Source organism: Oreochromis niloticus, linkage group LG15 (genome assembly GCF_001858045.2).
Source record: "Oreochromis niloticus isolate F11D_XX linkage group LG15, O_niloticus_UMD_NMBU, whole genome shotgun sequence".
NCBI lineage: Eukaryota > Metazoa > Chordata > Actinopteri > Cichliformes > Cichlidae > Oreochromis > Oreochromis niloticus.
The window spans coordinates 24562317-24579543 of NC_031980.2; the positions used below are offsets into that span (position 1 = coordinate 24562317).

At 44.4% G+C, this 17227-nt stretch overlaps 1 protein-coding gene across 3 annotated transcripts; it reads right to left on the reverse strand.

Annotated features, from left to right (window-relative positions):
• Positions 1-6643: 6643 nt before the first annotated feature.
• txlnba (taxilin beta a) lies at positions 6644-16528 on the reverse strand. 3 transcript variants are annotated; one of them, XM_005452451.3, is made up of 12 exons: positions 16388-16524; positions 13761-13783; positions 13449-13677; positions 13247-13328; positions 12476-12561; positions 12198-12368; positions 11713-11907; positions 11318-11437; positions 10449-10523; positions 9760-9852; positions 9519-9614; positions 6644-8260 (listed from the first exon to the last, which is right to left on the reverse strand). In XM_005452451.3, the coding sequence occupies exons 3-12, from the start codon at positions 13659-13661 to the stop codon at positions 7007-7009; spliced, it is 2385 nt and encodes a 794-aa protein (XP_005452508.1). In that variant the 5' UTR covers positions 13662-13677; positions 13761-13783; positions 16388-16524; the 3' UTR covers positions 6644-7006. The 3 variants fall into 3 exon arrangements, with proteins under 3 accessions (XP_005452508.1, XP_005452509.1, XP_003446726.1); XM_005452452.4 differs by lacking the exon at positions 10449-10523 and adding an exon at positions 10573-10647; XM_003446678.5 differs by lacking the exon at positions 13761-13783 and having other exon boundaries at positions 16388-16528.
• Positions 16529-17227: the final 699 nt, after the last annotated feature.

Genomic DNA, 17227 nt, shown 5'->3' on the forward strand with positions numbered 1-17227 from the left:
CAGTGGGCACTGTAATAACTTATCTGCTCCTCTTTCAGCTGAGCTAGTGTACAGGGGGCCCAAACCAACCATTCCAAGGTTCATTCATTCTGATCCCTCTGAGTTTGCTAGGCTCCGCATGGTGTTAGAGAACCTACTCCCTCCTAATGCTACTGAGCTCTTCAAGTATCAGATACTTGTGGACCACCTCAAGCTAGATGAAGCTCGACTTATCGCCGATGCTTACCTGAACTCACCCAAGCCATATACTGACACCATGGCAGCCCTCCACGACAAATTTGGACAACCTCATCAGCTCGCCTTGAGAAAGATAGCAAGTGTCCTGGATGGTCCTGAAATAAGGCGAGGTGACACAGTAGCCTTCCAAAGGTTCTCCCTTCAGGTGCAGTCACTAGTTGGGCTGTTACAAACATTAGGACTGGAAGGAGAAGTGGAGTTGAACTGTGGGTCCCATGTTGCCCGACTAATAAGTAAGCTTCCTGCCGAACAGAGAGCTGATTTTCGTCGACACCAGTTCAAGCAGCCTGGGAGCACCTATACTCTGTACAACCTATCTGCATGGCTTCGTCAGGAGTCCTGGTGTCAAGGCTTTGACAGCCAAGCAGGCGTAAGAAGCAGTAGAGAAAGGACCAGTGTAAAGGCTGAGGCCTGTCCAGGCCGACAAACCGTGACAGTCCTACATAACCTAAAGGGGCCATCAGAACACACCTTTCCACCAACGAAGGAGAGCCGAGCTAGAGGGAAGGTCAAGAGCAAAGCCTACTGTGCCTACTGTGAGAGCACAGAACACTATTTTAGCCAATGTGATGATGTAGCCAAGCTCTCCAAAGAGGAAATAAATGACTGGATCCAGGTCAATAAATGATGCTGGCGCTGTGCCCGAACTCATTTAGCTGCTCAGTGCACACTAAAAAAACCCTGCAGCCTCTGCCAGGGCAAACATCTGCTGGCTCTTCACGAGGTAAATGCCAGGACAGAAGGAAACAACGCTGGCATGGCTGCAAAGGAGGAAAGCTGCCTAACCAGTTCAGCTTCGGGCTCACTCTACCTTGATCGCCATGGGGCTGGCAATCGTGTCATGCTAAAGATTGTACCTGTGCTTTTGAGCCATGGAGAGCGGACTCTAGACACCTTTGCTATACTTGACGACGGTTCAGAGAGGACCATGCTGCTCCCCGCTGCTGCAAAGACTCTTGGTCTGACAGGCATCCCGGAGGACCTGCCATTACGAACCGTCCGCCAAGATATTCAAATGCTTCACGGACATACTGTATCCTTCAGCGTCTCTGCTGCTACCAACCCTGGATCCTACTACAAAATTGACGGAGCGTTCACAGCTGATCGTCTCAACTTAGCTCACCATACCTATCCTATCGATCAGCTGAGAAGGAAGTACAAATACCTGCATGGGATCCCAGTCCCTGCCCTGAAGGAAGCCAAGCCTCTGCTCCTTATTGGTTCAGACCAGCCACACCTGATCACCCCCATAGAACCAGTCCGCCTCGGCCCACCGGGGGGCCCAGCAGCAGTCCACACCCGGCTTGGCTGGACCCTTCAAGAGCCAAGTCTTTTCATGGGGCGGTAGACCCAGCCTGTCCTATCCCTGTATACAGCCGCCCAATCAGACGAGTTGCTCAAGCATGTGGAGCGGCTCTGGTAGGTGGATGTGGTGCCTTACCGATCCGAGAAGGAGGTCACTCGGTCGAAACAGGATCAGCAGGCTGTGGCCATGCTCGAGGCAAGAACAACTCGCAGGATGGTCGATGGAGTCTTCAGGTATGCTACACCTCTACTCCATCACCCACAGATGCCGCCATTGAATGCACCAAAGGAATCAGTCATGCCCATGCTCCGAAGTACAGAAAGGCGCTTGTTAAAGGATCCCGGTCGGACTGATGCCTACAGGGCAGAAATGCAGAAGCTGATCCAATCAGGAGCCGTGAAGGAAGTTACACATGAGACTTCGCCCAAGGAAAACTGGTACATACCACATCATCTTGTCAGTCATAACGGGAAGAATCGCCTGGTGTTTAACTGTTCCCATAAATACCTTGGACAGTCCCTGAACCAGTTCCTGTTGCCTGGCCCTACTCTTGGAGCTTCCCTGTTGGGGGTACTGGTCAGGTTTCGTGAACACCTCATAGCTGTGAGTGGAGACATCAAGGGGATGTTCCATCAGGTACTTCTCCTCCCTGAAAACCGGCCCCTGTTGAAGTTCCTTTGGCGGGACTTAAAGGTGAATGAACCCCCTAGAATCTTCGAGTGGCAGGTCCTGCCATTTGGGACAACTTCAAGCCCCTGCTGCGCCACATTTGCCCTGCAGCGTCATGTGATGGAGCATACACAGCCTGATGACAGCCTGAGATTCTCCATCAAGAGGTGTTTCTACGTAGACAACTGCCTACAGAGTGTTGGCTCACCGGAAGAAGCTAGAGAGCTGGTGGATCGGCTAAGAGAGTTGCTGAAATCAGGTGGCTTCGAGCTACGTCAGTGGGCTTGTAATGATCCAAGTGTCCTGAGCCATTTGCCTCCAGAAGCTAGATCACAGAGTCTGGATCTGTGGCTAGCCGAGGACAAATCCAACCCGCTAGAGACCACGCTCGGGCTCAGCTGGGACTGGAATACCGACTCCTTGGGTTATAAGCACAGGCCCGTGTCCTATGAGATGCCAACCCTCAGAAACATCTATAGAGTCCTAGCTTCACAGTACGACCCTTTGGGCTATCTGTTACACTTCACCACGCGGGCCAAGCTCCTTCTCAGGCAGCTATGGGATAAGAAGCATGGTTGGGACGACTCGAATCTCCCTTCCACCCTCCTGCAAGCTTGGTCTGACTGGGAAGCGGAGCTTCAGTTTTTACCTCACCTTACCTTCCCACGTGCCTATGTTCCTGCCAGTGCTAACTGAAAGGGGGCCATCCGTGAGGTGAACATTTTTGCAGATGCTTCTGAGAAAGCTTACGGAGCAGTGTCTTATATGAGGACTGTAGAACAGGATGGGCAAGTTCACCTCACCTTCATCCTAGCTCGCTCCCGTGTAGCCCCCAAACGCGCTCTCTCTATTCCCCGCCTCGAGCTCTGTGGAGCTTTGCTGGCAGCACAGCTGGCCAGTACCCTGAATAGGGAACTCACCTCAGCGATTGAAAGAACAGTCCTATGGTCTGATTCGACCACTGTTCTCACCTGGTTGAGCTCACAGTCCTGCCGCTACAAGGTTTTTGTAGGAGCCAGGGTAGCTGAGATACAGGAGTTGACGGAACACTGTACCTGGCGCTACATAGACTCAGAGAGTAATCCAGCAGATGACCTGACAAGAGGGAAGGCTCTGGCCAAGCTCAAAGAGCCTAATCGGTGGTCTAATGGACCCCCCTTTCTGCTCAACAGTCCTGATACCTGGCCAGAGAACCCGAGCTCCGAGCCCAGTAATGACGAACTTGAGCTCCGAAAGACGGTCTTCTGTGGAACCTCTATCACCTCCACACCTACCTGTCAGGATGGAATGGCATGCAAGACTTGGCAGGAGCTCTTGGATGTTACTGTTAAAGAGCGTTGTGGTCAGGGGCTCTCGAATGCGCCACCTAGTGCCGAGGACTATCAGAATGCTGAACAGGCCATCCTTCGGTTGGCTCAACAGGAGTCATTTCCAGAGGAGTACACATTGCTTTCAGAAAGGAAACCTGTCTCATCCAGAAGCCGCTTGCTTACCCTGGCACCTGAACTGGATACCTCAGCGGGCCTCATCAGAGTAGGGGGTCGGTTGCGACGCCTAGAAGGTCTTGACGGACCTATATTGCATCCGATTGTCCTGGATCCTTCACACCCTTTCACACGTCTGCTTATCCAGAAATACGACGTTGATCTGCATCATCCAGGGCCAGAACGGGTCTTCGCGGAGCTGAGGAGATCTTATTGGATACTGCGTGGAAGAGAGGCAATTCGCAAGTTACAGCGAATCTGTCCTGAGTGCCAGCGTTGGAGGGCACAGCCCTCTGTTCCCAAGATGGCTGACCTTCCAGCTGCTCGGCTTAGACTGTACAAACCAGCCTTTTACTCAACCGGTGTTGACTGTTTCGGGCCTATGTTTGTGAAGGTAGGAAGACGGCACGAGAAACGCTGGGGAATCATTTTCAAGTGTATGACGACGAGGGCGGTACATCTGGATCTCCTAAGTAGCTTAGACGCAGATGCGTTCCTCATGGCCCTGAGGCGATTCATAGCCAGAAGAGGGACACCGGCAGAGTTATGGTCTGACTGTGGGACCAATTTCAAAGGGGGAGAACGAGAACTCTGAGAAGCCTTTGCCAACATGTCAGAGACATTGCAAAGGAAGCTCGCCTGTCAGAAGATCAGATTCCAGTTCAACCCCCCGGCAGCCCCACATTTCGGAGGTGTATGGGAGAGAGAGATCCGTTCAGTGAAGGCAGCTCTCCGCACCTGTGTGGGTTCCCAACCTCTTCATGAGGAGGTACTCCTTACAGTTCTGCTGGAGGTAGAATTGATCCTTAACGCAAAGCCCTTAGGCTACGTTTCCATCGATGTGGCCGATGTGGACCCTGTGACACCTAATAGTCTCCTCATGGGGCGGCCTGATGGATCACTACCCCAGGTGGTCTACCCAGAGACAGAGAACCTCATTCGACGATGCTGGAGGCACTCACAGATTCTTGCTGATCAGTTCTGGGCAAGATTCATCAAGGAATATTTACCTGGTTTACAGGTGAGGCAGAAGTGGCAGTCAACTCCTCCTGAACTCCTGGAGAAGGCAGTTGTTATGGTTGCAGATCCGCAGCTGCCTCGAGCCTTGTGGCCAATAGGCCATGTGATCAAGATTCATCGTAGTGATGATGGACTTGTCAGATCTGCTGATGTGAAAGTTAATGGACGTGTTTACACCAGACCAGTTGCTCGGTTGGTAGTTTTGCCTGCCGTGCCAGCGGAAGACAGAGATACTGAGAAGAACAGCAAGTCACCTCCTGAAACTGATTAGGGAGCCTTTTTTGGGGAGCAAATGTGTGACCACATTTGGGGGCGGCTGTATAAAAGGCTCTGGGATTTTATGTCTATGTTCTGCAATATTGTGTGTGGTGGAGCCGTAGGAAATGACGTAGGCAGAAGTTGGGGGTAGTGCGCTGCTACTCGGGAAAGGGGAGATTGCTTCCGTGAAATCTCTTTTTACCTTGTAAACTGTGTTCCTGGTTGCCATCCTTCGTTGCTCCGAGTGTTAACTTCGTGACTGCAAGTAAGTTTACTTAAATATGTTTATTTTCCTATCCTGATGTTTGCCGCGGCTTTAGTTACTTTCTACCGCGTTATGGCAGCGAGTTTTCATCTCGTGACTAGAGGCATGTGCCGCTGGCCGCCGCCATTATGTAGTAATTTTATTCGGCCACACGATGGCGCCAAAGTCCTTATGTTCACAGTTAGAGTGGATGTTTCGGCTATGTATGACATTTTCACTGTGTTTAACCGTGTCCCTTCTGTGTTTGGAGCAAGAGATGTAAGATTGGGGTAGTTCAATCATATATGTTATGTTATGTGTATATTCAGATGAATGTGTTGGTTTATTTCATTTAATATTTATGTTTATCTTAGTGAAGTTGTTGCTGTATATTTATATACTCATGGCAACTTGTTTGTTACTACAGACTGCTGGCAACACTGAGCATCTAGGTGGCAATAAAACAGCTGGCGGTGACAATCCAGCAAAGTGGAAGCCTCTTGTCCTCCTTCCTGTATCCTGACCGATACACCATCTTGTTAGCTGCTGAACCTAAAAGAACTAGCCCGCACCAAGTACTCCTCAATAACTTTATTACTTCGAGCATTATTTTAATCAGCAACAGTTGCGGAGACCATTTCACTGCAGGGTGGATGTCAGGGTGGATGGGTGGGTCCAAACAAACCAAACTTTGACACAATAGTGAGCAGTTTGTTTCCTGTTTCAGCACTCTGGCACTCCTGTGCTGAAAAGCAGTCATGCTTTGTGAGGACCTCTTAATAACACATCATCACACAGTGGTACCTATGTAGTGTAATTTTTTAGTGTGCACCTGACCAGGATTAAGGATTTTCACCCATAAGATGGATTCTCCAATACACAGGGGACCCTTAATTTTTGACTTTATTATTCAGGTTTTTATTTATCTTCATTTTCAGATGCTCTTTGGTGAGGTTTGGGAAAAGCTCCAGATATGTTGTTAACAACACGTTAGAAGGTAAAATTCTGCAACAACTTCTGCAATAACTTGGTTCTTGGTTATAAAGTCGATGCCTCCTACCCCAGTCTATTGGCATACCCTGTGGGGATCATTGTCGATAAGACATAACAGGCCCTTTATTTGAATTCAAATCCACTTATGACCCCCCACCATCCATAAATCTCAACAAACAAAAGTGTATATTTTAAGAAAGATGGAGAAAAAATACTCGGTATGAAGCAAAAAGGAAAAAAAAAAGAAAAAGGCAATTCTCCTTGATGGAAATTTAAATACTAACCCTGCAGTGGCCAAATAACACAAAATGCCTTCTCACATGTACCATAAAATGTACACTGTGGCTATAGAAGAAGATATGACAGCTGATATTGAAGCTTTAAAAGGATAAAGACTTTCATAAAGTTAAAGTAAATGAGACCAGAGAAATGTCAGATTATCATTTTTATTATTCGAGTCATTTTAGCACACGGTACTCTTTGGTTAGGAGAGAAATACTTTTTACTGACCTCCAGCGAGTGGCTATATTTTCCTTGCCTTACATAAGGCACTTTTAGCTTTTCATTGCAGTTAGTTACCAGAAAATATTCCACTCATGAAGACATGTCAGGCCTAATTAAATCTTTATTCTAACAAACTGTGAAATACATTTGTTGATGTTTGGTGAGACTGAATAACAGTAAAGAGAGAACACTTTAGCTGATACTACCATTTAAATGAATTAATTGCAAAAGTACATATTAACACCAAATAACAGCACACACACACACACACACCTTCTACACACTCTAACTTTAGCTGGCATTCTTGCCACTCTTCTTCTTCTTTTTCTTTGGGACCTGCTTCTTGGGGTCTGCGTCAGAGGATGGAGCTGATTTAGTGTTCACAGAAGACGAGGCTGACTCTGAGGGTTTTAAGACTGCTTCTGGTGCCTGAACGGGTTCGGCTATCTGCTGCTGATCCTTCTCGTCTTGTAGAAGCACCACTGGCTTGCCCTCACCGGTCTCCTCCTTGAGCTCGGCCTTCATTTCTTCTGCATCCATTGCGGGAGAGACCCTAGTTTTCTCAGTCTCTGGTGTTAGTAGAGATTCAGTGGGCTGTTGCTGATCCTTATCATCTTGCGGAGCCACTTGTGGTTTGCCCTCACTAGACTCCTCCTGGATCTCAGCCTTCATTGCGTCTGTTTGTGGATCAAACTTGGCTTTCTCAGGGTCTGATTCTGATGTAGGTTCAATGGACTGCTCCTGGTCTTTCACATCTTTCACTGTTGCCCCTGGTGTGATCTCACCGGTCCCCTCCAGGACCTCAGCCTTCATCGCCTCCATTCCTATTTCAGCTTTGGCTTGTTCTGGTTCTAGTTTTGGTACAGGTGTGATAGTCTGCTGGATCTCTGCGTCTGGCTCCGCTTGCTGCACCTCTTCAGCCTCAACTTGTGTCTGAACCTTTATCGCCTCTGTATTCGGATCTAATGCTGTTTCTAAAGTTGTCTCCTGAGTGGTTGTGGCTTCTGCAGAAGGCACAACCTGATCTAGAACCTCCTCCACCTTCACTGGCTGTGACAGCTCTGAATCTGGTGCTTTTGACTTTACATCTTCCACCTGCTCAGGGACTGAATCCAGACCCTCTTTGACTTGAGGTTTTGCTTTGAAATGGAAAAATGCAGATGAAACTAGATCTTCTTCAAGGTCTAACTCATTATTTTCCTCTTCCTCATTGTCAACAGTTGTTGTCAACAGGGAGGCAGCAAACTCTTGCAGCTTGGTCTGCTCCTCCTTCAGGCGGGACATGCCCTCTGTCAGAACCGGGTCCTCCTCCTCGATTTCCTGCATCTCATCAGGAGTCAGTAGGGCAGATTCGTCAGCACCCTCAGGCTTGTTATTGAGGTTGGAGATGCCAAAGACCTTTGTTGGAATGTTGGCATTAGAGTAGCGAACATCCTTGATTTTTTCATAGAGCACTTTCCTTTCATCCTGGAGGGCACGGCAAAGCTTCTCCAGCTTCTGAATCTTCAGGACGAACAGATCGTACTCTCTACCTTTCTCTGTTCTCTGAAGAACAAGAAGGGATGAAAAAAATGAGACAAAATGACACCATAAAAAGAGGATGCTATTAGAGTAGGGTATTTAAGAATCACTTAAGACTTTTGGTTTGGTGATGCCTTGGTGTCATCAGCAAAATTAGGTCACTGGTGCAACATGACCCAAGACCCCATTTGTACCAGGACCAATTGAAAAATGGATTAGCTTGTCTGCTGGAAGCAATCAGTTTGATTGCATCTTTTTTTATCAGCTAATATGTTGGACACATGAAAAACAGTTCTCTAAATATTTAAATGTATAGATGGGATTATTTCATGATCTCCAATTTTCTGCTTCTAAATTCAGATAAAACTGAGGTTATTGTACTCTGCCCTGAAAATCTTAGAAATGTGGTATCTAACCAGATTCAGGATGTGAGGCAGAGCCTTCAGTTTTCAGGCCCCTCTTCCGTGGAACCAGCTTCCAGTTTGGATTCAGGACACATATGCTATCTCTACTTTTAGGATTAGGATTCAAACTTTCTCCAAAGCATATAGTTAGGTGACCCTGAATCCTCCCTTAGTTATGCCTGCAATAGGTGTAGACTGTTGGGTGAGTCCCATGATGCACTGGGTGTTTCTCCTTCACTCACTATGTGTTAGGAGACCTCTCTGCACTGAATCATAGCTGTTATTAATCTCTGGCTCTCTTCCACAGCATGTCTTTTATCCTGTCTTTCTTTTCTCTCTGCAACCGTTCATGGTAGATGGCCGCCCCTCCCTGAGCTTGGTTCTGCCGGAGGTTTCTTCCTGTTAAAAGGGAGTTTTTCCTTCCCACTGTCGCCAAAGTTCTTGCTCATAGGGGGTCATATGATTGTTGGGTTTTCCTCTGTATGTATTATTGTAGGGTCTACCTTACAATATAAAGCATCTTGAGGCAACTGTTGTTGTGATTTGGTGCTGTATAAATAAAATGGAATTTAATTCATGGATTTGGAGCAGGCATCTATACTGTGGCCCTAAATCTGACAGGCTAGGAATTAGCTAATAAATTGGAAGAGTGTCTACCCATTGACCACTTTGTGAAATACAGAGTAACTGAATCTAAGGAAATACTATACATGCATCCAGCATCCATTCGGTCCCGTGCTGGGGCCAAAAAATTGGTACCAAGAACAATCATGTTTTTATCGATAAGGCACTGGCACCACATGGACTCAAAAAGGATTAACCAAGGTCTCTCTCCAATCGTGACTAAATTCTCCAGCTAGTGCATCGTAAACATTTACCTCTTCAATCATATCAGTCAAAGCCTTGTTGCAGTTCTCAAACCTCGTCTTCCACAGATTGGACTCTTTCTCCACTTTCTTCATCTTGTCTGACATCTAAAAAAACAAAAAAAACCCAAAAAACCAAAACAAAATAAAAGCTATGAATCAGATTTGTGTCAGATCCATCCAAAGTCAGGAAAACGTGTTAGAGCAACAACCATCCATTTACATGGACACACACACACAGGTCAAAACTCACATTTTCCATCTCCTTTTTGAAGCGGACGTAGATTTCATTGCTTTTGGCCAGAGTTGCCTGGAACTCATCAAACTTCTGACCATACAGGGTCAGCTGTGGTTGGAGAGGAAGGTTGATAAGTCAGAGTCATAAGACAGATACGTTAACAGATCCCTCATATTTCTATTTAAATAATATGATGACAAACTAAAATCAAGCTTTATTTGCTGCTCCTGCAAGAAAACCTCCAAAAAAACCTCAAATAGATCTTGGTTAGACAAGTTTAGAACAAATTAAACTTAACTGCAGTCATTTTTTCCCATGTACTGATTTTTGAGGCCCAGACTAAATCTCCATGTTCAAGTAAGATGCAGTATTCTAAGTATACTCTAAGTATCTTTGCACTAGACGGAAAGATGTGAATGAGACTTACATATATGCATTTCTCTGTAAAATTGTTTTTTTTTTCAAATGCATTTAACAAATTCAGATTTTCCACATAGCTTATTTTTGTTTTATATAATTAATAAAGAGAACAGCAGTTTTCTGATATTATTCCTCACAGTGTGGAGACGTTTTAAGCCGTCATGCACAAAATAAGTGCATTCAGCTCATTTGTGGTCTTATGTGACACCTGCAGTAATCTGCCTGACTCAGCCTCAGCTCCCTGTCCTGCGGTCAGCGTGTTAGTTTAGTCAGTGAATATTCACCTGCGCCTGCATGACAGTCCCCTGCTCTCTGAGTGTCTGAGCCTGCAGTTTCCATTCAGCAGCCTGAACCAGTAACTGGTTAGAAGAGAACAGACAGAGCCAGACGTTAAAGACGTTTCTTTACCTTCTTCTTCATGGCCAGCTCCTGCTCCTTCATAGCGAAGCATTTCTTTGTTTTGTCAATAGCCTCCCTAAGCAACTAAGGTGACAGAGACAGTATACAGTTAATCTGCGTGGCCTTCAAAACAGATTTAGAGAAAATTCATCTTGATTATCAAGCTAACAGTAAGCAGCCCGTTCTCATCCCCTGACCGTCAAAGCCTTTATGCACAAAGTGTCGTGGTTATTGCATTAGTGAGACAGGTCTGTGACACTCAATTCATTACTTTTCAGCTTGTAGGGTTACTGGTGAAAAAAAAAAGCACCATTTACTTCAAATCACCAGTTTTCCCAGAACCTTGCAGAGTAGCTTTTAGTGCTGAGGGACTTGAACCTCATAACTTTCTAGTTCTCTGAAATGGGATCATTAAAGTCTTGATGGATAATTTTGCCAGTGTCAGTGCATCACTTATGTAAAAGGAAAGGTCGGACCAAACTGGAGCAGCTGACACACGGGGATGAGAATATGTTGCAATAAGACTGCCGTGCTGACAGTCACATTAAATGTGTTTAAATGGAATTTCTAAAACAGACACATAATACTGTTAATGATATTCATTGATATGACCTTTTAGAATTGACATGCCAAAGTTTGTTGATAAACTGACATAACTGATATCCGGAGAGCTTTGGGTGAATTCTCAGCTGCTGGGACAAACGCGTATCCTTTATTTCTTCACTGGTTACAATGGAAGCAATGGCACACTCACGTATTCCTTCTCTCTCTTGTGTTTCTCCTCAGCTTCGGTCAGCAGAGCGTTGGCCTGCTGTAGTTTGGCTTCAATCAGTTTCTGCTGCAGGTCACGATGCTTGTTGATCTTCTCCAAACTCTGCAGGAAGGAGGAGGAGCATCTTTAACAGGAAAGAATTTACCTTCATATCATTTTCTCAAGCCTTTCGCCCTATGAAAGCTGGGAAAGGCTCCAGCCCCCCTACGACCCTGAATTGGATAAGCTAAAGAGAATAGATGGGTGGATCGATGGATCAATTTACCAATGAATCAAAAAGAAAAAAACGTCTCTGAAGTAACTCTAAAGTTTTGTTTTCTATTCAAAGATATCTGAAAATACATTTTAATGTGTAATGTTGACCTGTGACCTCTCACCTCCTCCCTCCGTTCACACTGGGTCATGAGGTTCTCCAACTTGTCGGTCAGGTTGACGTTTTCACGGCACAGCTTCTCATTTCGTGCGCTGTGCAGCTCAATCTGGCTCTGGATCTCACCGAGCATGCTCTGGAAGTGGGTGGTGATCTCCGTTCTCTTCTCCTCGTCCTCCTTGCAGCGCTGCAGAGTCTCCTCCTGGAGGAGGTAGCGGTGGCAGTCGGGGAGAAGTGAATGGAAGAAGGGGGAAGGTGAAAGAAAAAGAGTTCAGTTAGGCTTCAACTTTCCTTCTTCCTGTACAAGTGAATCAGTTCTTGCAGATAATAACCACCATCTAATTTCTACTTCACATGTTTAGAATGCTACAAAAAACTGAGATGTTTAAATCGTGTTTTTATACGGTTTGTGCTTATCATGAAAGTGGATTAAAAATTATGTCTCAATAGTTTCTGCTGCTGTGCCAAAGTAAATGCAAACATCCTTCACACCCTCAGAACATTGTAGAATGACTGCTGCTCTCTGCACAGACTCTCCAGTTTGCTGCGAGCTGCGATGCTGCTGCGATACTCGGCCTGCAGCTGCTGCCGCTCCTCCAGCACAACGGACAACTTCTGCTGCAGAGCACTCAACGTCTGCAGATCGCAGCGCCGCAAGGCCGCCTGCGAACACAAGGAGAGGCACTTACTATGAATTTTAAAGATGCAGTGCCAGAAACAGTATAAATACTTCCAGCTATCAACATTAAAAACTTCAGCTGCTTCCTTACCAGCTCAGCATACTTCCTGACCAGAGCTTCCAGTTTCTCCTCTGGAGAAGAGAGTTCATTCAGGGCCTGCATGATGAGAGAGGCCTCTGCAGAGAAGAATACAGTTATTAGCATTTTGATAATACACACAGGATATAGTGTGCATTATTTAAGCTTTCATATGCTGTGACAAAAACAATTTCCCTTTGTTTTTTTAAATTAATTATACTTTGTATTAATAACGAGATGGTTCACCCTCTCATGTTTCTGGCTTTTTAAATTTTATTTTTCTAAAGAAAAGGTGTTGCTGCTCATCAAAGGCGCTATAAGCTAAACAAAAAAAGAATGAGACTCCTGTCAGTGATACAAAGTATTAAAAGTGCAAGATAAAAAAGAAGATAAAAGCTCAAGTAACTTGCATATAAACTAAGCTAAGAGCTAATAGTGTAAATAATAAATAAATAAATGCAGTTCATCCTCAGCATGAGCAGGATAATATTACAACAATAGACAATGTAAGTTTCATTTTAGAGTTCAGTTCTTTTAAGGTGCATGGGTTAAAAATTGTTTCTATTGTGGGGCTAATAAGACTGTACCTGACACCTGTCAGTGCGATCAGGTCAAAAGCACCAAAAATTAGTTGAATCAGAAACAAAACTTCAACATGCAGATACATTTCAGATTCATTTGGGTTTTTGTGGGGTTGACTGATGGTTGGATGGTTGCAGTATTTACTGGGAACTGGGATCAGTGGTAAAGGAATAAAACCATCCTGCTCTCTGGCTGCCTCACCTGTGTCACCTGTGTCCACAGCGCTTGTGATGTCATCTTTTGCCTCCTCCTTCACCTTTTCCACCTCCGCCTCCACCCCACTCTACATCCAAAACAGTATAAAACATTGGGGTTTTTTTTTTTGGTTTTTTTTTTACATTTGTTTGGCACACATCACCAGCAGCCAGACATCAAGGAGCAGGTGTTGTTAACTTTTTTAAACCTGTTTGTCGAGGACGCTGGCTGCAGAGCTATACGTGTAGATGATGTCATTCAGCTGTCGACTGAACTGCTCCACAGGGTCCAGATTGTCAGGAGAGGAGGCGGAGCAAGCCGCACCTGCCGTCTCACCCTCGCTGCTCTCAGGCTCCAGGGAAGACACCTTGTCAGATGTGGGAGGCACCAACACCTCAGCTGCTTCCACCGACGTCTCCATTGTCAGTGTTCTGGAACTAATGCGCATGGATTTTCTTTTTTTTACAGCAGGCAGATTCAGAGATTTACAGAGAACCTAACAAGACGAAGTAAAACTTACCTGTTAGACGTCACTCATTCAAACTGCAGGAGGAAAAAAAACTTTGATTTCACTCTATTCATATACCCGTTAATATTTAATTGAGCTATATGACAAAAAGCAATTGTTTCTGAAAGCTGAGCATTTAGATCTGGGAGCTATGTCCTGATCCAAGTGTAACAGAAGGATTCCTCTATGGACTCAATTCTTTAAAAATGTACAAGTTTAATTTTGGAGGTCAGTGAGTTTGAAAAACCTACTGAAAAACTTTAACAACTACACAGCTCATAAACAGCTCACACCAATGACAAACATGCTTTCCATTGTTTAGCACATGTTAATCCAATGTAAAGTATCTGGCAGCTGTAACTTTAAATTTAGCTCACTGATAGCTGTGACAGATCACAGCAGCCTCACAGCCACTTTAATGTTCCATAGATTCACTCGAGTGTCTCCCGTTGCCTCCCACACGCCTATGTCATACAGTGAAGGCAGCATTGGTTGGTTTCTGTCATGTTTTGTCTCATGTTTAACCACAAAATATCGACCTGCACCACAACAAAAAACAGATGTAGCTACGAACCAAGATATCATCCACTGACTGGAAAACTGCAGTTTCATACCACAAATAATACTAATTGCACATAGTAATTTACTAAATATTAAGCCTATATTTATAATAAACTCAGGAGGAAAATGTTTGCAGAGATCAAATCAAAAAGCCTTTTCTGAATAGACTTCTGTAGACTGAAGTGTTTTTGCAACCACATCCAATGTCACTTTAAGCACATCAGCACTGGCTTCTTTTTTCTGACCAGGAAGTTACATCCATGTCTTGTACTGTCTCCGGTCTCCGGTAAGCTTCAGTTTAGGGTGCAAGTCAAAAGACAAAGTACAACTATTAAAGGAAACAAGCTCAGACTCCAAAAGTCTCTCTTGAACCAGATGTTCCAAGAACCAGGACTCTATAAGTTATAAGGTTGTGTTTCATTACATTTCTTTAATTTTCCATCATCCATTCACCTTTATCTTTAAAGTGTATCCAGAAAATGATTTAAAAAACAAACAAACAAAAAACTGACAATGTGAATATGGTCCCATGAAAAAACACAACATGTTAACACCCAGAATGTATAAAATGCAAAGATTTACAGTTTGTCTAATCAATAAATCGACCGGTGACTTCACGGTAGGTTTGATGTCTTTGAAACTGATAAAACTGCCTTGTACAGTGAGGGGAAGGAACCTTTAATCAGCAACCAACATTACTTTTATTTTCCCATCAGGCTTCATCGAGCTCATCGCCTCTTCTTCTGTGTGTGTGTGTGTGTGTGTGTGTGTGTGTGTGTGTGTGTGTGCATGTGTGTGTCCACACAGCTCTGTTGCAACATGACGGCTGCCACCGTTATTGTATCTGTCAAGTTAAAATTAGCCATCACAGTGAGATAGCCAACTCTGCCCACACACACACACACACACACACACTGCAGGCTACAGCTGTTGTTGTCTCATCTATTCTGAGAGCGTCCAAATATGGTTCCAGGCAAACAGTCACAGATTTTAAGGCTCAACATTAATATAAACTTGTTTTTTTTGTTTGTTTGTTTTGTTTGTCTGTTTCATGTTTCCACTGTTATGCCCCCCCACCACCCCCACTGCAAAAAGACACTAAGCCCCTCCCCTCTATATTACGCAACCAATCACAGCCCCTCCCCCTGAATCACAAACTGTTGACCACGACTAAATAAACTGCTCATGGTAATGTTTTTACTTGATGACTGTGCTCGAGCTGGATGATGGAAAAACCACATGAACACAATCTTGACTTTAAATAACTGCATTCTTTGTTCTTGATCATCAGCTAAATCTTAAAATATCACCGTTACGCTTGTTTCATTTTTGTGTTTTTTAAGGACATTCTTAGTTTTGGACAAATGATCCTACACCTGGCCTCACTTTATGCCTCCAAAATAAAATCTATTTGCAAAAGTAGAAGAAAGACATTACTGTCAGAATGAGCCAGAACAGCCAAACAGAAAACCTTTGGAAAAAGGAGACAACCAAAAACAGCACAAGCGAGGCCAAAAAATTAGTAATTGTTTACATGTGACAAAGCGAACAGTCCACCAACTAAACTGAAGTAAAAGGAGGCACGAGAAGAGAAAGGAGAGTTTCTTCCCAAATAAAACACCTGCATACCTTTAAAATTATCACATATATCACATTTTTCACTGTACTGAATTATCAAAATGATCCTTAAAGAATAAGACGCTGCTTTCTTCAAATGCAGGTATTTTTTTTATATTCCAGTCATGCTGTGTATGAAAGTGCTGAAGGGCTGAATATAGACACACTGACAGTGACACAGCCCTTTATTGTGTCATGGCTGCCATTACAAAGCTCTTCATGTCTTTTCCATGTTGTACATTAAAGTTTTTTAACAAAATGAAAACACACCAGCAAAAACATTTTTTCATCTTTAAAAATGACCAACAGGCCCCATTTATGCCTGAAACAGGAGGAAAAATACATATTCAGTTTGTTCCACTAAGTAGTCCACTTTTGGAAGTGTACCCAAACGCAGCAGTAAGAACGGTGAACACAAGTAAGTAAGATTTCTGAGGAAGGGAGGAATGAAAAAGTCTTACCAGGATCAGCAGAGTGAAGGAGGTGAAGAAGAGACAGCAACAGACGGAAGAAGAACGGGAGGAGGAGGAGGGTCCTGTTCACGGGACAGCTGACCCCCAAAATAACACGAGAGGATCAGCTCAGGGACACACCAGTGACTGCACCAGAGTGTGCTGCGATTCTGGATAAGGGGACAAAATCTGCTGGGGAGGTGGGTTCCTGAGAGTCTTTTGTGATTTTAGAAATAACTTCATCACCAATATTAACAGGTCACCTAAAAACTCCTGGGTCTTAAAAGTTTTTAGGCTAAATGTGTTAAAAAGAAGCACCTGCAGCTTAAACTTGTTGATAAAACTTAAACACTAAATTGTATCTGAAGGGCTCGGAAGTGAATTTGAAATAGATCAGAAAAGAAACTAACAGTAATGATGACGTTGGGTCAAAGGAATCATCAGACTCAGAATCAGCACAGTAACAAGTAGTGTTTAGGGCATTTCAGCTACAACAGCGGAAGACAATTCAATACAATCACACACACAAAACACTGTTACCGGATCCTGTGGTGTTTCTAATCTCCAACCTTCCTTTAATCTCAAAACTTCTTGAAAGAGTAGTTGTCAAATACCTAACAGATTATCCTAATAGTTTCAGTCAGGTTTCAGAGCTCATCGCAGGACAGAAACAGCTTTAGTGAAGGTTACAAATGATCTTCTTATGGCCTCTGACAGTGGACTCATCTCTGTGCTTGTCCTGCTAGACCTCAGTGCAGCGTTTCATACTGTTTGAACTTCTGCAATCAGGCAGAAGGTTCCACACTATCAGGTCAAAAACAGAGAGACTCAAGAGGAGCTTCTATCCTC

Coding starts and splice junctions, on each gene's coding strand:
- txlnba (XM_003446678.5), bottom strand. CDS start 13,661: ATGGAGACGTCGGTGGAAGCAGCTGAGGTGTTGGTGCCTCCCACATCT. Junction 12,562..13,246: donor TGTGGACACAGGTGACACAG/GTGAGGCAGCCA, acceptor TCTTCTCTGCAG/AGGCCTCTCTCATCATGCAG. Junction 9,615..9,759: donor TCAAAAAGGAGATGGAAAAT/GTGAGTTTTGAC, acceptor TTGTTTTTTTAG/ATGTCAGACAAGATGAAGAA.